We start from the raw sequence: 20,554 nt of genomic DNA, 5'->3' as shown, positions 1-20,554 counted from the left end.
TTCTCCTGGCAAATTCTGCAAGGAAGGAGTCCCAGCAAAGGCTGTCACTGACTTGATTGATTCCCACTGAGCAGAGAGAGGTGGGATTTACTGCACCTGCCAGGATCGTGCACAAGCATTGCTAATGAGGGGGCTGAAAGGAGCAAATATGGATGAAGCTTGTCAATAACATCGTTAATGGCCTGTTAAATACCCTCCAGAAATTTAAGAGTTCAGGTATGCCAGAGCTGCACTTTGCTAACCTTGCCTATTAAATCCCAGCCTGCACCAGCCTGACATCAGTCTAGCAGGCACTAAATCTCCACCAGCCAGGAGCTCCAAGGGGAGCCAGGGACCGGCGTGGGGCACGTCACACTGGTCAGCAACCAAGTTCTTCAGACAAATGCAATTTCCCTCTCCCCACAGCTCTGCCTTTGGGCTGAGGGGGCACAAAGAATAACAAATGGATGCAATCAAACTGCACTGTTCTAAGGCCTTCTGGCAGAAGCCAACCTCTGCTGGCACAGCTCTCCAGCCCTGGCTGGGCGCTCTCTGCCTGCAGTGGGGTCGGCATCCTGTCCTCTACACGGCGCTGCCTCGGGTGGGCCCTCCTCCCACTGTGTGGTGCTAGGATGGCAGTGAGTGTGGCAGGCACTCTGTAACCTCTGGGGCTATCTGCATGGCCCTCATTTTGCTCTTCCTGAACATGACAGATTACCTGTGGATCGCCTGCTGTGTAAGAGCACTGATATGGAACACAACGCGAGGGGCTCGTGATCCATCACCCTGCCACGATGCTCTGCTGCCTGCCTTGGAAGCAACCACCCCAACCCAAAGCTGTTTGCCTTTTCCTAATGAACTTCATCTAAGGAAAAACCCCAACCCCCCCATTTAGATGTTCCAGCTGGATGTAGGACTGCAGTGACCACAGCCAAATGCACTGCTTCAAGGTCACCTCTCTTGTGCAGCCTTCAAGGAACTGTTCCATCCTTCAACCATGGAATTAATCATTCCAGCAATATAATCTCACACTTCTGCAAGGTCTTTAATCTCCAAGACTCCAAGGTGGTGTTTCAGACCTGCACTGACATGCAACCTAGACACTGGGTTCCCTGGTCTCCTGTAAGAGCACAACCAAGAGGCTGACAGCCTCCATCCCTTCAGCAAGGGGCAGCCATGAGACAAAGCAGGAGACAAGGAGGCCAGGAGACAAAAGAGGAGTGCTGCATGGAAGGCTCTGTGTATGGGATGAAGTTCAACAAAGCCAAGTGTTGAGTCCTGAGCTTGGGTCACAACAGCCCCATGAATGCTCCAGGCTGGGGGCAGAGTGGCTGGAAAATGCCTGGTGGAAAAGGACCTGGAGCTGCTGATTAACAGTGGCTGAAGATGAGCCAGGGGGTGCCCAGGTGACCAAGAAAGCCACCAGCAGCCTGGAGCAGGAACAGTGTGGTCAGAGGACCAGGGCAGGGATTCTCCACCTCTACTAGGAGGACATCCTGAGTCCTGGGTTCAGTTTCGGGCTCCTTGCTCCAAGAAGGACACTGAGGGGCTGGAGCAGGTCCAGAGAAGGGCAACAAAGCTGGGGAAGGGTCTGGAGAAGAGGGCTGGGGAGGAGCAGCTGAGGGAGCTGGGGGTGTTCAGCCTGGAGCAAGCAGGCTGAGGAGAGACCTTCAAGGTGGGGGTTGGTCTCTTCTCCCAAGGAATAAGTGACAGGAGGAGAGGAAATGGCCTCAAATTGCCCCAGGGGAGGTTTAGGTTGGAGATGAGGAACAATTTCTTCCCCAAAGCATTTACAAGCCCCAAAGAGGCTGCTCAGGGCAGTGGTGGAGTCTCCATTCCTGGAGGGGATGCAAAGTCATCTAGATGTGGTGCTGAGGGACAAGGCTTAGCTGTGGGCTTGCCAGTGCTGGGTTAATGGTTGTAGTGCTTGGACTTCATGATCTTGAAGGTCTTTCCCAGCCTAAACTATTCTGTGCCTCCATGCCAAAGGTGTTCAGGCTCTCTCACTCTCCTGTCTGGGGGACAACACATGATCAGAACAAACTTCCACTGGGCCAAAGGCACAAGCCTGGCACTGCACCACTGCACCCAAGCTTCAGGCTTTGATGGACTGCCACTGACACAAGCACTGCATTTGTGCAGAAGACTGAGCTCTGTCTGAGTGCTATTCTTGCTGGTACCCTTCCTTCTTTCTCTTTCTCTCTTTCTTCTCTTCCCCTTCCCCTTCCCTTTCTCCTTTCCTCTCTCTTCATTTTGGAAGGTGAGAAGCTGGACAGGAGCCAGCAATGGGCACTTGCAGCCCAGAAAGCCAAGGGCAGCCTGGGCTCCATCAAAAGAAGTGTGGCCAGAGATGGAGGGAGGGGATCCTGCCCCTCTGCTCTGCTTTGGGGAGACCTCATCTGCAGTGCTGTGTCCTACTCTGGAGCCCCCAGCACAAGAAGGACTTGGACCTGATGGAACAGGTCCAGTGGAGGCTTGGAGCACCTCTGCTATGAAAACAGGCTGGGAGAGCTGGGGCTGTTCAGCCTGGAAAAGGCTCCAGGGAGACCTCAGAGCAGCATTTAAATATCTGAAAGGGACCTAGAGGAAGGCTGAGCAGGGACTATTCAGAAGGGCCTGTGGGGACAGGCTGAGGGGCAATGGTTTGAAACTGGAGCAGGAGAGGCTTAGGTTGGACATCAGGAGGAAGCTCTGCAGAGTGAGGGTGGTGAGACACTGGAACAGGCTGCCCAGGGAGGTGGTTGAGGCCCCACCACTGAAGACATTCAAGGTCAGACTTGATGGGGCCCTGAGCAGCCTGATCTAGTTGGAGATGTCCCTGCTGACTGCAGGGGGTTGGACAGGATGAGCTTTGAGGGTCCCTTCCAACCCAATGCATTCTGTGACTCTCTTTTTCTCTCTGTTACTGTTTACCTCACAAACAATCTCAATTAGCTCCCCCTCCAGCTTCCTTATCTCCTGAGCTGACAGCCCTATGGCTGCTAAACATCTGCTGCTTTGCCTCCTCACTCAGGCCCCTTTACAGCTACCTCACCCAACCTTCCAGAGAAAGCTGAGGGCTTCTCATCAGGTTCTTTAACTTCCTATCAGTGAGCCAGAGCCTGTGGGATAAGGACCCTGTGGTGCATCCAAGTAAGATCAGCTGTTGAGATGCTTTTAGCTTAGCTTTTCTAAATCCCCTACCCTGGGTCCCATTCTGGATCCCCTCTTAAAGGCAAATACTGATCCAAAGCCTAAATGCACTTTGAGGGAAGGGCTGGCTCTGGGTCTGAGATAGCTTAGAATCCTGGCTTGGAAAGGGTCTCCAAGCTCACCCAGTCCAACCAGCAACCCAGCCCCACCATGGCCACTGAACCATAGCCCCAAGTGCCATGGCCACAGGTTCTAGATCACCTCCAGGCCTGGGGATTCCACCACCTCCCTGGGCAGCCTGTGCCAGTCCCTGACCACTCTTGCAGCCAAGAAAATTTTCCTCATCTCCAACCTCAGCCTCCCCTGGCACAATTTCAGGTCATTTCCTCTCCTTCTGTCACCTGAGACTAGGGGGAAGAGACCAATCCCTCCCTCACTACAACCTCCTCTCAGGGAGCTGCAGAGAGCAATGAGGTCTCCCTCAGCCTCCTCTGCTCCAGGCTCAACACCCCCAGCTCCCTCAGCTGCTCCTCCCCAGCCCTGCTCTCCAGACCCTTCCCCAGTTTGGTTGCCCTGCCAAGGGTCTTCTCAGGACCAAGACCATCCCCTGAGTTTTGCTGCCTTCCCCCCCTCCATGTTGCCAGCCCAGCCTCACATTGTCCCTCTGGAAGTCTCCCCAGCATGTGCTTGGCTCTGGACACTGCTGCAGAAGCAGGCTGCCCACTGAGGCAAGGCAGGGAGAGCCTCTTTTAATATCATTTTCATCTTCTGTGGTATTGAACAAGGTTATTAAAAGCTGAACTGCTGCTGGGGAAATCAAGGGAATGAAATCTTTCCCTGACAGCACTGCTCAGTGAGGAGTGTGATGGTACCAGCAGCACACAGCAGGAGGCTGGAAGAAAGAGGAACAAACTCTCAGCTTGGCTGTGAGGAAGAAGTTGTTCCCCAGGAGGGTGGTGAGAGCCTGGCACAGGCTGCCCAGGGAGGTGGTGGAAGCCTCCTGCCTGGAGGTTTCCAAACTGGATTGGACATGGCACTTGGAGCCATGGTTTAGTTAGTCATGAGGTTTTGGGTGGTAAGTTGGACTTGATGATCTCTGAGGTCTTTTCCAACCTTACTGATTCTATGATTCTATGATTCTAAGTTGCTCCCCAGGAGGGTGGTGAGAGCCTGGCACAGGTTGCCCAGGGAGGTGGTGGAAGCCTCCTGCCTGAAGGTGTTTGCAGCCAGGCTGGAGGTGGCTGTGAGCAACCTGCTGTGGTGTGAGGTGTCCCTGGCCATGGCATTTGGGTTGGAGCTGGATGATCCTTGGGGTCCCTTCCAACCCTGGCAGTTCATTGGTGTGGCCTTGGCAGCCCCAGCCCGTGGGCAGCCAGCACTTGAGCAAAGAGAGGCAGCAGGGAGGGCTGGCCAACAGCAGTGCCAAGGCTCAGGCTCATTGTAAGGCATCCCTGAGGAGCAGCAGTGCTCTCATATTGATGGAAGTGGAGATTTGAAGCAGAAAAGTCTGGGGATGGGGGTGGCCATGGTTTTGGAGATGTCCACTGTTGGATCCTTCTAAATCAGAGTGCAGAAAGCTAGGCTTGGATCCACTGCTTGCACCTGCACACTCACACAGGCACAGGTTGCCCAGGGAGGTGGTGGAAGCCTCCTGGCTGGAGGTGTTTGCAGCCAGGCTGGAGGTGGCTGTGAGCAACCTGCTGTGGTGTGAGGTGTCCCTGCCCATGGCAGGGGGTTGGAGCTGGATGAGCCTTGGGGTCCCTTCCAGCCCTGACAATTCTGTGGTTCCAAGGCAGCAAAGGGTGGAAGGTGTCTCAGCCCAGTGAGCACAAGCCAGGCTGCTCCAAGAGGTTAGCTAATGCACTTTGCAAATGCTCAGAACCTCTTAAAGTGGACATTCACAGCCCAAACCTCAGAACAGGGTATGGGAGAGGAAGATACATGCAGCTCACCTGTATCATCAGTATTCATTTACTCCCTTAATAAAATGTGGCAGAGAGATAATTGATAATAATGCCTCACTGGCAGCAGTGGCTTTGTTCTCTAACTGCCATTAGCTGAGGGGAAAATGAAATCCTCCCCAAGGCTCTGGGGCCATTGAGAAGGTTAACCCACAGGATCCTCACCTGCAGGAAAGGATTCCACAGGAAATCCAGGGCTGAACTCACTCCAGAGAGCTCTGCTAGGAGGACAGCAGTGACACAGCTGAGGAGCTGAGCCCAGAGCCTGGGTGATTTGTAGCCTTATCTCTATTCAGGTGCCATCTACAGAGCATTTGGATTGCAGAGCATTTGATAAGACTCCAGTTCAGGAAAAGAGTTCTGAAAGGCTACTGTCAGCACCACTTTGGGATGATTTTTATGTTCCCTGCCTGCAGGAAGGCTGATATTCTCTTTGAGGCTATAAAGATGCAGCTAGTTGACAATTTTATTCCTGCCATGTTTCCCAGACAGCAAAACACATCACAGCTCCCTTTGGTGTACAGTTCTAAGTGGGAAACCCAGGAGGATTCTACTCCCCATGGAAGATCAACCTGGAGAGGAGAAGGCTCCAGGGACACCTCAGAGCTGCCTGCCAGTCCCTGAAGGGGCCACAAGAAGGCTGCAGAGGGACTGTTCCCAAAGGCCTGCAGGGACAGGACCAAGGGCAATGGTTTGCAATGAGAGCAGAGCAGATTGAGATTGGATGTGAGGAGCAAGTTGTGCCCCAGGAAGGTAGTGGAGGCTGCCCAGGGAGGTGTTGAGGCCCCATGCCTGGAGATACAGAATGAATCAGGTTGAAAAGACCTTTGAGATCACAGGTCCAACCTATCATCCAACACCATCTAATCAATGTTCAAGGTGAGGCTGGAGAGGGCTCTGAGCAGCCTGCTCTGGTGGAGGATGTCCCTGCTGAGTGCAGGGGGTTGCACTGGGTGAGCTTTGGAGGTGCCTTCCCACCCAGCCCATTCTGTGGTCTCAGTAGGGATCACACCCTGAACATTCCTCCTACTCTCTGCAATCTCAGTGCATTACTGCAAGGCACTGGCTACCCAGGGCCCTGGTTTCAGGGTGCCTGGGTGATTTTACAAGGCTCCCAGGCTGGCATTAGCAGCAGTTAGCTAATTAAGGACACACACATCTCTGGAGCTATCCCTTAATGGTGCCATTACAGACAGCACTAATGGTGTGCACTGAAGGCAGGGCTGTTGACTGATGTCCTGAAAGCATTACCACATTTGAGCAAGAACTTGGTGATTACATTAAAAACTGCAGTGAGGGAGCTGCTGGGGAAATCACAGCTCTGCCTGCTTCTGAGCAGCAGTTCACAGCCCAGCAGCTCCTGTAAGCCCAGGCAGGCCATGGACTTAGCACACATTGGGGGTAATAATGCAATCATGGAATGGGTTGGGTGGGAAGGGAGCTCCAGAGCTCATCCAGTCCAACCCCCTGCACTCAGCAGGGACATCCTCCACCAGAGCAGGCTGCTCAGAGCCCTGTCCAGCCTGAGCTTGAATATCTCCAGGGCTGGAGCCTCAACCACCTCCCTGGGCGACCTGCTGCAGTGTTCCAGCAGCCTCCTGGGGCACAACTTGCTCCTCACATCCAATCTCAATCTGCTCTGCTCTCATTGCAAACCACTGTCCCTGGGCCTGTCCCTGCAGGCCTTTGGGAGCAGTCCCTCTGCAGCCTTCCTGGAGCCCATTCAGGGACTGGCAGGCAGCTCTGAGGTGTCCCTGGAGCCTTCTCTTCTCCATGCTGAACAGCCCCAGCTCCTTCAGCCTGCGCTCACAGCAGAGGTTCTCCAGCCTCTGATCATCTCCATGGCCTCCTCTGGACCTGCTCCATCAGGTCTGTGCCTCACTTGTATTGGGGGTCCCATATCTGGACCCAGCCCTGCAGGTGAGGTCTCCCCAGAGCAGAGCATTCTCTTCTCCAGGCTGAGCACCCCCAGCTCCCTGTCAGAGTCACACAACCACCCTGGCACCAGGGCTCTTGGTGCTTTGCTTCTTAGCAATGCATTTAAAACACAAAGAGCAGGAGACATTTCCAGGCTCTGCTCCCTACCAAGATCCCAAATAACACCTTGGAGCTCTGACAGCTCCACACTCCTGCCCTCCCTGGAGCATGCAGTAACACAGCCACCTTATCCCATCCCTGTAGAGGCTACAACTCTGCTTCTTCTCCAACACCCTTTTAGAAAGGCTGCATTCTTCTCTCCTCCTAGGGGCCATCACAACAGGACTGGCAGCAAACTCTCACAGGAAACCTTGGTTGAGCTTCTTGCCAGTCCTGCCCTGATGATCCTGCCCAGTTCTTCCAGCCCAACATCTGTGGCCAGCTGCAGCACTACTAACTGAGAACCCAAAGCCAGCTCCCCAGCTCACATTTCTCATTTGGTAAGGGCCTCAGTAATTCATCTAGAGCAGAATACAGCAATTATTTCACCCCAGCTGGTGAATATGCTGAGCTTGGGGCTGCTTTGCTCTTTGGCTCTTTTGGTTTCTGATCTTTGTTGGGGCTGTATCTGAGCCAGCATCAAAGAAAGCTATGAAATAGCTGCCATGAGGTCCCTGGGGACAACAAGCTCTGCATGGGACAGCAATGTGCCCTGGGGGCCAAGAAGGCCAAGGGGGTCCTGGGGGGTATTCAGAGAAGTGTGGCCAGCAGGGCCAGGGAGCTTCTCCTCCCCCTCTGCTCTGCCCTGCTGAGGCCCCACCTGGAATACTGCATCCAGCTCTGGGCTCCCCAGCTCAGGAGGGACAGGGATCTGCTGGGGAGAGCCCAAGGGAGGGCTCCAAGGATGCTGAAGAGACTGCAGCACTGCCTGGGGAGGAGAGGCTGAGAGCCCTGGGGCTGTTCAGTCTGGAGAGGAGGAGGCTGAGAGGGATCTGATCAATGTCTGTCAATAGCTGAGGGCTGGGGGGCAGGAGGGAGGGGACAGGGCCAGGCTCTGCTCACTGTGCCCTGGGATAGGCCAAGGGGCAATGGATGGAAACTGCAGCACAGGAGGTTCCACCTCACCAGGAGGAGGAACTTCTTCCCTGTGAGGCTCCCAGAGCCCTGGAGCAGGCTGCCCAGAGAGGTTGTGGAGTCTCCTTCCCTGGAGCCTTTCCAGCCCCATCTGGATGTGTTCCTGTGTGCCCTGTGCTGGATTCTCTGCTCCTGCTCTGGTAGGGGGGGTTGGACTGGAAGGTCTCCAGAGGTCCCTTCCAACCCCTAAGCCCCTGTGAGGCTGTGGCTGGATCAGTGCTGCCCCTCTCTGCTCTGCAGGGCCGGGGTCAGCACCCCCTGGCGGTTACCTTTCTTCTCCATCCGTTTCATGTCCATCAGCTTCTCCACGTTGTTTGGGTCGTTCAGCCACAGCTGCATGCGGACAAAAGGTTCTCTTCCCTTCAGACTCAGCTTGTGCCAGGGCTTGGGGCGAGCCAGGAGGTCTGAGACAGAGCCTTGTGTCAGCCCTAGGATTGTCTCCCCGAACAAACGCTGACCTAATGCGAGAGGGAAAAGGGCAGGAAGTCAGCCAGCCAGGAGCTGAGGCTCACCCACAACACAGCACACATCTGCCACACTGCTCAGCACTCAGCACTTCAGAACTGCTTGAACTCCCCCCCAAAAGAACCACTCAGAAGAATGAAAGCTCTGCCCCCCCAGCTAGCAGTGCAAAGCCTGAGCTTCAGTTCAGTCCTGTGGCAAAGAGGGGAGCTCAGCACCTCTGGGGGCCGGTGAAGCAGTGTGCACAACACACACTGAGTGAGGCTGGAGATAAACAGAACTGCCAGCTCAGCAGGCAGCTGGGGAGGGCAGGGAGGCTGCTCAGCTCTCCTGCAGGAGGGCAGTGCAACAGCTCCCTCCCAACAGGACAAGCCAAACATCTCCAGCAGTCAATGAGCCAAGACCAATGCAGCCCCAACCCTGCTCAGCAGTGGTCATTTAAGTGTCCTCAAAGAGCTGTGCACATGTTTGCTGTGCTCTCCTACCTGTGGTGCTCTAACTGTGGCTTACCAGCTACAGCTAATCCCACTTCACAGCACCACAGCTTTATTTACAGCCCTTGCACTACTTCTGGTTAAGAACACCCAGTTCCAGTTCTCTTCCCACATGCAGGGCAGCAGCTGGCTGTGCTGGCCAGTGTCCAACAGCTGCAGGGGCACTGCTCAGCCCAGTTTTACATGGGATGGCATTCAACCTAACCCTCCCCTGGCACAATTTCAGCCATTTCCTCTCCTTCCAGCATCTGAGATTGAACAAACCCAAGTGCCAGGGGCTGCACTTTGGGCACAACAACCCCAGGCAGAGCTACAGGCTGGGGGCAGAGTGGCTGAGAGCTGCCAAACAGAGAGGGACCTGGGGGTGCTGATTGACAGCTGCCTGAACATGAGCCTGCAGTCTGCCCAGGTGGCCAAGAAGGCCAAGGGCATCCTGGCCTGCATCAGGAAGAGCAGGGAAGTCCTTGTGCCCTGTGCTCAGCACTGCTTAGGCCACACCTTGAGTCCTGCGTCCAGTTCTGGGCTCCTCAGTTTAAGAAGGACATTGAGAGACTTGAAGGTGTCCAGAGAAGGGCAACAAAGCTGGGGAGGGGTCTGGAGCACAGCCCTGTGAGGAGAGGCTGAGGGAGCTGGGGTTGCTTAGCCTGCAGAAGAGGAGGCTCAGGGGTGACCTCATTGCCCTCTACAACTACCTGAAAGGTGGTTGTGGCCAGGAAGGGGTTGGGCTCTTCTCTCTAGCAACCAGCACCAGAACAAGAGGACACAGTCTCAAGCTGTGCCAGGGGAAGTTTAGGCTGGAGGTGAGGAGAAAGTTCCTCACTGAGAGAGTCATTGGCCATTGGGATGTGCTGCCCAGGGAGGTGGTGGAGTCTCCATCCCTGGAGGTGTCCAGAGGGGATTGGATGTGGCACTTGGTGCCATGGTCTGGTCATGAACTCTGTGGTGACAGGTTGGACTCGATGATCTTTGAGGTCTCTTCCAACCTTGGTGACACTGTGAGACTGTGACTTTCCAAGGAGTGTGGACAATGCCTGTGCAGCTCAAACCCAACCACACAGCTGGGCTGCCAACCCCCTTCACTTTGCTGCTCCTTCCAAACTCAGCTCCCTTGATGAGCAACAGCTTTAGTTACAAGGCAGAGACTGGAGTCATCTGGCTCAGTGCTGGTGCTCTGCTAGAAGCACAGCTCTCAAGTACCTTCAAGGGAACCCAAAGATCTTTCCATGCCAACCAAGTTTAGGCCTCAGGGTCTTGTGTCTGACCTGTGGCTGTGGAATGTCCTCACTAACACACAGCAGAATGCTTTTGCTTCACCTCCTACCAGCCTTAGCCAGTGGCAACAAAGAGGTCCTTGAAGGACAAGGCAGACCCATGGGGGTTTGTCCTCCAGCTCTGCAGTAGAAGATGTAGAACTCTGCAGCTCCACACACCTGCACTGGCAAAAGCAGCTGCCCAGCCCCACCTGATCCTGGCTCAAACAGGCAGTGCCCTACAGACCCATCCCTGATCCTGGCTCAAACAGGTAGTGCCCTACAGACCCATCCCTGATCCTGGCTCAAACAGGCAGTGCCCTACAGACCCATCCCTGATCCTGGCTCAAACAGGTAGTGCTCTACAGACCCATCCCTGATCCTGGCTCAAACAGGTAGTGCCCTACAGGCCCATCCCTGATCCTGGCTCAAACAGGCAGTGCCCTACAGACCCATCCCTGATCCTGGCTCAAACAGGCAGTGCCCTACAGACCCATCCCTGATCCTGGCTCAAACAGGCAGTGCCCTACAGACCCATCCCTGATCCTGGCTCAAACAGGTAGTGCCCTACAGACCCATCCCTGATCCTGGCTCAAACAGGCAGTGCCCTACAGACCCATCCCTGATCCTGGCTCAAACAGGTAGTGCCCTACAGACCCATCCCTGATCCTGGCTCAAACAGGCAGTGCCCTACAGACCCATTCCCTGTGCTTAACTCCATGGATCTCCTCTCCCTCTTTACAAACACACCAAGACTGGTGCCCTGCTGATTCTTCTTTGCCTCTCTGGGGAGAGGAGGCAGTGTGGGGCCAGGCAGAAGCTGCAGAACATCCCATTCAAGATGCACAGGGCAGGTGGGGCTGCAAAGCTTTTGGAGGAAGCAGCTGAGATAATGGAAGGCAGAAAGGGGACTAAGAGTCTGCTAAAACCTACCCCTGAGAAGGGTTCTTACAGGCTGAAGGAAACCTTCAGCACTCAAGTTCCTATCTAAGAAAGGATTTTCCACTATCCTCAATATCAGGAGAAGCCAAACAAAAGAAGTAACTCAGGGCCAGCTTGAGCCCATGGCTCTTGAGGAGTGAACCTGCCCCCTGGTTGTCTTTACATTTAAAGACATCAGTGAGGCCTCATCCTTTTGCCTTGACACCTGCCAGCTCTCAGCAAGACCAGACAGCTACTGGGGAAACACATCCTTCCATCTGCCTTTGTAAATCATTGCTCCTCCTGGTCTCTAAGCCCAAGCTCTGCGATGCAGCGATGGGAGAGCTCCAAGAGCTGCTGTGCGAGCCCAGGGTGGCCACTGCCACTGCCACTGCCCAGGTGGCTGCACAGGAAACTGCAGCAGGGGGCTGGCCCCAGTCAAACCAAACAGCAAGGCTCAAGTGGCCTCTTTTGACTGGGAACAACTGATCCCACCCCACCAGAACAGGCACTGGTTTGCCAAGGGTGGGAAACAAGCAGCCAGGCTGGGGTACCAGCAGTGCTGCTGAAGGGAATGAACCTCCAACTACAGCCTCAAGACTCAACAGTGCAAATGTGGAGGGAGGGAATATCACATTCTCCAGGTGCTAAGGACAAAGCTGAAGGTGTTTGTGGCAATGAGTGGGTGCCAGGATAGGGCAGGATGGGATAAAACACCTGAAGGAGGCCTGAGCTGCTGGGGGCTGAGTCAGAGCTCCTTCTCAGGAGGTGGCAGTGTATCACTCCACAAGTGGAGGACTTTTAAGCACAGGTGTCCTAAATCTCCACCTAACTCTCCTCATGGTTTACCCCAAGCTTCTTCATGCCTGTTCCCACCCAGGGATAAAACTTCAGGCAAGTGAAGCTGGTTTCATGGCTAGTTCTGGTCCCTGCTGCAACATCCCCAGCCCTGCAAGCCTTCAGGAGCTCCCTGCAGCTGCTCTTCTCTCTAAGGTATGCATTCCCATCAGGAATCACTGCTAAGACTCTGACCTTTGGGGCTGGGAATACCAGCAACATCTCAGCAAAGCTGCCAGCACCCTGTGCTAATGTGGTGACTACAGGGCATGGGAGACCCACCCAGCACATCCTGAATGGCTTGGCACAGCTGTGGTCTTTACTGGTGGGTGAGACTGGAACAACTGAGCCACCAGCAGCTGCCTAAGACAGGTTCATAAGGCCCTGTGGCCGAAGACCTGGAGCTCTGTGGCCAGCTGCAGCACTGTGTCCAGGTCTGGAGCCTCTGTTCCAGGAAGGGTTGGGTTGGAGGGGACCTTGAAGATCATCCAGTTCCACCCCCCCTGCCATGGAGGTGCTGGAAGGTGTCCAGAGCAGGGCCAGGAGGAAGAGCAGAGGGCTGGAGCTGCTCTGCTGTGAGGACAGACTGAAGGAGTTGGGGTTGTGCAGGCTGGAGAAGAGAAGGCTCCCAGGAGACCTCATTGTGGCCTTCCAGGATCTGCAGGGGGCTGCAGGAAAGCTGGGGAGGGACTTTTGAGGATGTCAGGGAGGGATAGGGGTCTGGGACAGCTCTGAAGGGGGCAGGAATCAGGCCTGGGACAGGGAGCCAGCAATGGTCACTGGCAGCCTAGAAGGCCAAGGGCAGCTGAGCTGCCAGTGCCCATTGGCAGAGGTGGAGGGAGAGGATCCTGCCCCTCTGCTCTGGGGCTCAGGGAGGGATAGGACTGGGGGGGATGGAGCAGCACTAGAAGTGGGGAGATTGAGCTTGGCTGTGAGGAAGAAGTTGTTCCCCAGGAGGGTGGTGAGAGCCTGGCACAGGCTGCCCAGGGAGGTGGTGGAAGCCTCCTGCCTGGAGGTGTTTGCAGCCAGGCTGGAGGTGGCTGTGAGCAACCTGCTGTGGTGTGAGGTGTCCCTGGCCATGGCAGGGGGTTGGAGCTGGCTGAGCCTTGAGCTCCCTTCCAACCCTGACAGCTCTGTGATGCTATGATTCTAAGACAGAGCCAATCTGGTGCACTAGCACACTGAGGGCACAAAAGGAGACATTGAAACTGGTTCCACACCTAATGCAGAGTTTGGGGCACATTTCCTGGCTCCTCTGCTGCTTTTTAGGCTTGTCAGCCACACTGTAGGAAAACAAAAAAACCATGGGAAATGAAAAAAGACTAAGTAAAAATGGCATCAAAGCAAAGGTGAACCAAAAAAACACCTCCAAGCTGTTCCAAACCTCTCTGGAATCCCAGAGCAGGCACAGCACTCAGCAGCATCCTGCCCCAAAACCAGGGGCTTCAACCTGGGGCTTGGGCTCAATGTTACCTCCACTAAAGGTGCCACTACCACCCAGTGTGCACCAGCAAGTGACTCTGCTGGCTTCAGGGGAACACTGAGGCCACACTAAGGGACAGGGTCTCTTTTTTGTCCCCAGTTCTGTTAAATGAGAACTTGCAGCCTCCCCCAGCCCTGGAGTTTTCCCCTTAAACGATCCACACTAAGGTAAGAGCTTTGTTGTTCTGTAGCTAGCTGGGAAAAGGCTTCTTTAACACACTGCAATCTTAGATTCCTGGAATGGGTTGGGTTGGAGGGGACCTTGAAGATCATCCAGTTCCACTCCCCCTGCCACAGGCAGGGACACCTCCCAGCAGGAGTTTTCACTGAGCTGGCAGGGATGGAACTCTCACCTGAGCATCATCCCCAGCCTCAATCTAATCTGCTGGCTCCCACCTGCAGTGAATGGGGAGAAGCTGTCCTTTACAGAGGGATTCCTCCCAGCCCTCCCAGCCACCTGCTCTGAACACCTAAAGGCAGGTGAGCTGAATCCCATGCCAAGCCCCAGAAGATCCTGCAGGTAGCCCTGGGACAGCCTTCCTGCCTTCCCTCTAGAGACTGTAAAGGACTCTGAAAGGTTTCCCAATGCCTTGTGAGGGAGGCAGGTGCTAAGCACAGGAGGAACTGGTGCCTTGGAGGCAGCATTAAACGTGGATTTCCCTTACTCTGATCAGATTATTCCCTTTGCCTATTCCAGATGTTTAGCCTTCTCAACATGGCACTTGATCTGACACCCCAAAACTCATCTGGAAGCCAAAGCAGCCTTAGCTCTGCATATCTCACACCCAAGTAACTGAGTGGCCCCACACACTTATCCACCTCAGCTCAGCCTCAACTCCCCCCCTTAGCTCTACAGGCAGGCTGTGCCCTTGCTTGTGATGCACATCTTGCTGGACTCCTCTACTTCACCCCTGCCTATAATGCTGGAGGTGGCTTGAGTCTCTAAGCATGGATAAAGCAGCCTCTTTTATGGGGACACCTCACTGCCTTAGGGGTTTTGGTCTCCTTGACAGCCTGCTGGGCAGTGCCTGGGCAGGTGGGAGCAGGGCCTGGCTGGTGAGCCAAGAGCAGAGCCTAAGAGCAGCATCTTAAGCAAGCTGAGGCTGACAACCTGAAAGGATTCTTTTTTTCCCTAGCAGTTTACAAAGAAACAAAACTCTGTTTAACAGCTGAAAGCTGAGGAGAGAGGATTGCTGCAAACCCCTCCTGGAGGTGACCTCATTGTGGCCTTCTAGAATCTGAAGGGGGCTACAGGAAGGCTGGGGAGGGACTGCTCAGGATCTCAGGTAGTGACAGGACTAGGGGGAATGGAATGAAGCTGGAGGTGGGGAGATTCAGGCTGGAGGTGAGGAGGAAGTTCTTCCCCATGAGAGTGGTGAAGCCCTGGAATGGGTTGTGCAGGGAGGTGGTTGAGGCCCCAGCCCTGGAGGTGTTTAAGGCCAGGCTGGATGAGGCTGTGGCCAGGCTGATCTAGTGTGGGGTGTCCCTGCCCATGGCAGGGGGGTTGGAACTGGCTGATCCTTGTGGTCCCTTCCAGCCCTGACTGATTCTGTGATACTGTGATACTAAGCCAGCCCCGAGGCGAGGAGGTGACGCAGCCGCCCTGCGCGGGGCAGGAGGAGGGAGCGCAGAGACTCACCCAGGTTGTTGTCCGTCAGCACCTCCTTGACCCTCTTGGTGATGCCATAGGTGTCCAGCTCCGGGGACATGGCCACCAGCTCCTGAATGCTGAGTGCTGAGTGGCCAGAGAGCGGCAGGGGGGTGCTGGCTTGGGAGTCGGAGGCCGGCGGCTCGCTGGGCTCCGGGGCTTTGCCCTCCTTGCTGGTGTCGACGCTGGGACAGGGCTGCTGCACCAGCTCCGTCAGGCTCTTCACCGACTCGCTGGAGCTCATGGGAGATTCAGGAGCAGGACTGCAACTGGCAGAGGTCTTTGGAGTGCTTTCTGTAATTAAAAGCAGACAAAAAGGAAAAGGCCTCACTTGAGCATAATTGGAATGTTTTGATGGCAGGCTATTTAACTTCCCTTCTCATTTGGATTCTACCTTACTGCAAGAAATGCCTAAGTGTGCAGAATGCTCCTTGTTATGACTTGGATTACTCAAAAGCCTCTTTTTAAGCCCAGAAATTTTGGTCTAATTTTATCTTGAGTCATCTCTGCTTCCTTCTAAAGGCAAGACGTAGAGAACACAAACAAAAATCAGGGGGAAAATGAAGTCTGGAGGCTTGCAAGAAATCTCCTTGGTCAGGAAATCTCACACGGGTTTGCTTCCCACAACAGTTTCCTCTAAGGATGCTTTGAGATCTCCTCCTACAGAGCAGTTTCAGGCTCCTTCTGTGCCTCCTAAGAAACCCATCCACTCTTTTGTAGAGCCCCTGAAACAGCTTTGTACCTCCAGAGTGCTACTGATGCTGTTTGCCTTCCTATCACCCCTACCACCTTTGGCCACTTCTCTCTGCTCAGAGAGAACAACATTAAGATGCAGCTTGTGATTGGGTTGTGTCAAGTACTCTGTTTGAGAATCCACCACGAGGACCAGTGGTGTGAAATGAGAGAAGAGCAGGGTGAGGTTGGAAGTTGGGAACAAGTTCTGCACCAGGAGGCTGCTGGAACACTGCAACAGGCTGCCCAGGGAGGAAGTTGAGCTTCCATCCCTGGAGGTATCCAAGGTCAGGCTGGACAAGCTCTGAGCAAGCTGATCTAGGGGAGGATGCTCCTGCTGCATGCAGGGGGTTGGACTGGATGAGCTTTGGAGGTCCCTTCCAACCCAACCCATTCCAAGGCAGTGGAGCAGAGATCTGTTCCCATGCCCTGCTGCTCAAAGCAAGCTTACAGAACCACCTCCTAACAACAGGTTCTGCACAAGATGTTGCTTGCCCCTACTGACTGCCCCTTTATATCCCACAGAATGGACCAGCTGAGCTTGGGCACAAAACCCCTTTGCTCCACTCTGCTGAGACCACAGCTGGAGCTCTGGGGCCAGTTCTGGAGCCTCTGTGCCAGGAAGGATCTGGAGGGGCTGGAAGGTGTCCAGAGCAGGGCCAGGAGGAGGAGCAGAGGGCTGGAGCTGCTCTGCTGTGAGCACAGCCTGAGGGAGTTGGGGTTGTGCAGGCTGGAGAGGAGAAGGCTCCCAGGAGACCTCATTGTGGCCTTCCAGGATCTGCAGGGGGCTCCAAGAAAGCTGGGGAGGGACTTTTGAGGGTGTCAGGGAGGGATAGGACTGGTGGGGATGGAGCAAAACTCAAGGGGTACAGCCTGAACCTTTCCTAAAGCACCAACACGTAGGCAACTTGGTTGAGAAGAACAAAGAGCACCTGGGATTTCCCCATCCACAGCTCTTCCCCATTCCAGTGGGGCTGCTGCCTCCCCCTCCTCCTCCTCCTCCCTCCCTGGTGTCTCATTACCTGGCACAGTCCATCACATGCATCTGATTCACACAGCAGTGGATCTGACTCCATACCTCTGCAGGGAGCTGAGAATGCTCTCAGCTGCACAAGGCTGAGGGCAGCCTACAGCTGCACAAGGCTGAGGGCAGCCTACAGCTTCACAGCTTCACAGATTGCATGGGGTTGGAAGGGACCTCAAAAGCTCACCCAGTCCAAGCCCCCTGGCCAGAGCAGGGTCACCCAGGGCAGCTCACACAGGAACATATCCAGGTGGGGTTGGAAAGCCTCCAGGATAGGAGACTCCAGAACCTCTCTGGGCAGCCTGCTCCTGGCCTCCAGCACCCTTACAGTGACAAAGTTTTCCCTTCCAAGGTCATCTTGTCCAACCCCCCTGCAGGCAGCAGGGACACCTCCAGCTAAGGCAGGCTGCCCAGGGCCACATTGCATCTGGCCTTGAATGTCTCCAAGGATGAGGCCTCAGCCACCTCCCTGGGCAGCCTGTGCCAGTGTCTCACCACTCTCACTGTGCAGAGCTCCCTCCTGATGCCCAACCTAACTCTGCCCTGCCCCAGTGTCAAGTACAAGCCCTTCTGAACAGGCCCTCCCCAGCCTTCCCAAAGCTCCTCTCCAGATTCTGAAATGCAGCTCTAAGGTCTCCCTGGAGCCTTCTCTCCTCCAGGCTGAACAGCCCCAGCTCTCCCAGCCTGTCCTCACAGGAGAGGTGCTCCAGCCCTCTGATCATTTTGGTGGCCTTTGTCTGGACCTTACATCAAAGCCAGCCCCTCCAAGAGAGCTGTGTTCTCCTGAGCACATGGATGAGAGCAGCTCCCTCTGCCCCACCAGGCCCTGTCACTACCACAGCAATCCCCAGCAGCAAAGGTCAATTACTTTGGAGTTTGTTATCCAGAATATTGCCAAAGCCTTACAGAGCAGGCAGCTTGTGATGAAACACGTCTCAGGCACTGAAGGACAACCCTACATCAGGAAAATCAGGGCTCAGATGAAGCAGGGTGCACAGAACAGATTCTCAGTGATTCACAGCTTGGATTCTCAGTGTTGCCCAAGGACAGCACAAGGGGCACTGGGGGCAAGCTGGAGCAGAGGAGGTGCTGGGGAACAGAAGGGAAAACTTTGTCACTGTAAGGGTGCTGGAGGCCAGGAGCAGGCTGCCCAGAGAGGTTGTGGAGTCTCCTATCCTGGAGGCTTTCCAACCCCACCTGGATGTGTTCCTGTGTGAGCTGCCCTGGGTGACCCTGCTCTGGCCAGGGGGCTTGGACTGGGTGAGCTTTTGAGGTCCCTTCCAACCCCTCCCCCTCTGTGGTTCTGTGACCAGCTGTGGTGTGAACTGCAGAGCAGCTTTCCCAAGGCTGCATTTCCCTGCCACACTCTTACACCAAGCTCCTCCACTCAAACCAAGCAGTTGGACTTATCCTTAGTGCTTCCAGAGGTGCAAAAGAGGCAGGCAGAAAGGAAGGGGCAGAGAAGTCTTGAAGGCCATAAGGATCCTACAAATCTTATTTCTTCTCTCAGCTCACCCCAGGTCAGCACACAGCTGAATACAAAGCCCAGCAAATGCTGTCTGTGCAGCAGGAGCAGCAGAGGAGCTGTGCAGTAGATCTGCCCTGGCTCACCCATGCGAGGGCCCAGCCTGGCAGCTCATCCATCTTGTTCACTGCACCCTGTCAGGGATGCCACCAATTCCCTCCATGATAAACAGATTTCTTCTCAGGTCTGTGTCCTTTAACCCACAGCAAGGTCAAAATGATGGCTGCCTAGCCAATAAACTGCACTCCTTCAGCTTTGCCTCCCCTCCTGGCCCCCTGTGCCAGCTCCCACAAACCTTCCCCAGCAACTGCAGCAGCTCCAAATGCCCTGCAACAGCTCCCCAGCCCCAGGCTGGGCCAGGCACACAGGGAAACCCCGACCCAAAACACCCCCCAGCAACCCCCCCAACCACACAGGACTGAACAAAAGCTTTGCCCAAGGCTTCCTTCTCCCTCTCCTTCCCCTGCCCAGCCTGAGGCTGTAAACAGCAGAGGGAATCTTCATCTTCATCATCATCATCATCCATCACCCAGGCACTCTGCACTGCTCATGTATTAGACCAAGGGCAAGGTCCTGCAGCTGGGGCAGGGCAATCCCAGGCACCGATACAGGCTGGGCAGGGACTGACTGGAGAGCAGCCCTGGGGGAAAGGCCTTGGGGGTGCTGGGGGAGGAGAAGCTCAGCAGGAGCCAGCAGGGAGCACTTGCAGCCCAGAGAGCCAAGCAGAGCCTGGGCTGCAGCAAGAGAAGTGTGGCCAGCAGGGCCAGGGAGGGGATTCTGCCCCTCTGCTCCACTCTGCTGAGACCACAGCTGGAGCTCTGGGGCCAGTTCTGGAGCCTCTGTGCCAAGAAGGGTCTGGATGAGCAGAGGGCTGGAGCTGCTCTGCTGTGAGCACAGACTGAGAGAGTTGGGGCTGTGCAGGCTGGAGAAGAGAAACCTCCAGGGAGACCTCATTGTGGCCTTCCAGGATCTGAAGGGGGCTCCAAGCAAGCTGGGGAGAGACTTCTGAGGTTGTCAGGGAGGGATAGGACTGGGGGGGATGGAGCAGAACTAGAAGTGGGGAGATTGAGATTGGCTGGGAAAGATTCCCCATGAGGGTGGTGAGAGCCTGGCACAGGTTGCCCAGGGAGGTGGTGGAAGCCTCCTGGCTGGAGGTGTTTGCAGCCAGGCTGGAGGTGGCTGTGAGCAACCTGCTGTGGTGTGAGGTGTCCCTGCCCATGGCAGGGGGGGTTGGAGCTGGCTGAGCCTTGAGCTCCCTTCCAGCCCTGACAGCTCTGTGATTCTATGATGCTAGTTTTGCAGGGCAGTACAGATGACAAACTGCTTTTTATCTCCCAACAAAAGGCAAGAGAAAGAGTGATTGTAGCTGAGGCACTCTGCACATGTGCTACAAACAACTCCAAACAGCTTCCTCATGCCTCTGGAGCAATTTTTTTTCCCTCATGGGAAAACATTCCAACATTTGGGGAACAGATCCTTATTTGGAGAAGTCAGCTCCATGATCAAACAATGAACAATGGTGCAAAAAGGTCAAGAGAGGACTCTGCCCCTTGACTCTGCTCTGCTGAGCCCCCGCCCTGAATCCTGCCTCCAGTTCTGGTGTCCCCAGCATGAGAAGGACACAGAGCTGCTGCAGACAGTCCACAGGAGGCCACAAGGATGATCCAAGGGCTGCAGCACCTCTGCTCTGAGGACAGGCTGAGGGAGCTGGGGGTGTTCAGCCTGGAGAAGAAAAGGCTCCAGGGGGACCTCATTGCTGCCTTTCAATACCTGAAGGGATCCTTCAGGAAGGCTGCAGAGGGACTTCTCATGAGGGTGTCTGAGACAGGACAAGAGGGAATGGTTTGAAGCTGAGGGTCAGACTGGAGCTGAGGAAGAAGTGCTTCAGTACATGGTTGGTGAGACTCTGGAACAGGAGTAGATGGTCTCTGAGGTCCCTTCCAGCCTGAGCCATTCTATGGTTCTATCAAACAGCTCCTGGTGATCTACTCAAACAATCCAGCAGGCATTTAGAGGCTGAGTGACTGCTGCCAGAAGAGAGGGGTGAAGGAAGGCA

At 55.0% G+C, this 20,554-nt stretch overlaps 1 protein-coding gene across 8 annotated transcripts in view; it reads right to left on the bottom strand.

Annotated features, from left to right (window-relative positions):
• CUX1 (cut like homeobox 1) overlaps positions 1-20,554 on the bottom strand; it is a 461,619-nt gene that overhangs the window by 78,977 nt on the left and 362,088 nt on the right. For 6 of the 8 annotated variants that reach the window (XM_068165412.1, XM_068165414.1, XM_068165417.1 and 3 more), the window contains 2 exons: positions 15,209-15,511; positions 8,393-8,581 (listed from right to left, as the gene is read on the bottom strand). The exons of the other annotated variants lie outside the window; for them this stretch is intronic. In XM_068165412.1, the coding sequence (XP_068021513.1) occupies positions 8,393-8,581; positions 15,209-15,511 (492 nt within the window). The remainder of the gene's footprint in view (positions 1-8,392; positions 8,582-15,208; positions 15,512-20,554) is intronic. 8 annotated transcript variants of the gene reach the window in all.

This window comes from Melanerpes formicivorus, unplaced genomic scaffold (assembly GCF_026170545.1).
Source record: "Melanerpes formicivorus ecotype bairdi unplaced genomic scaffold, bMelFor1.0.p_v2 SCAF_88, whole genome shotgun sequence".
Taxonomy (NCBI): Eukaryota; Metazoa; Chordata; class Aves; order Piciformes; family Picidae; genus Melanerpes; species Melanerpes formicivorus.
Note: the sequence above shows the minus strand (reverse complement) of the source record. Positions and strands in the feature narration are given on the sequence as shown.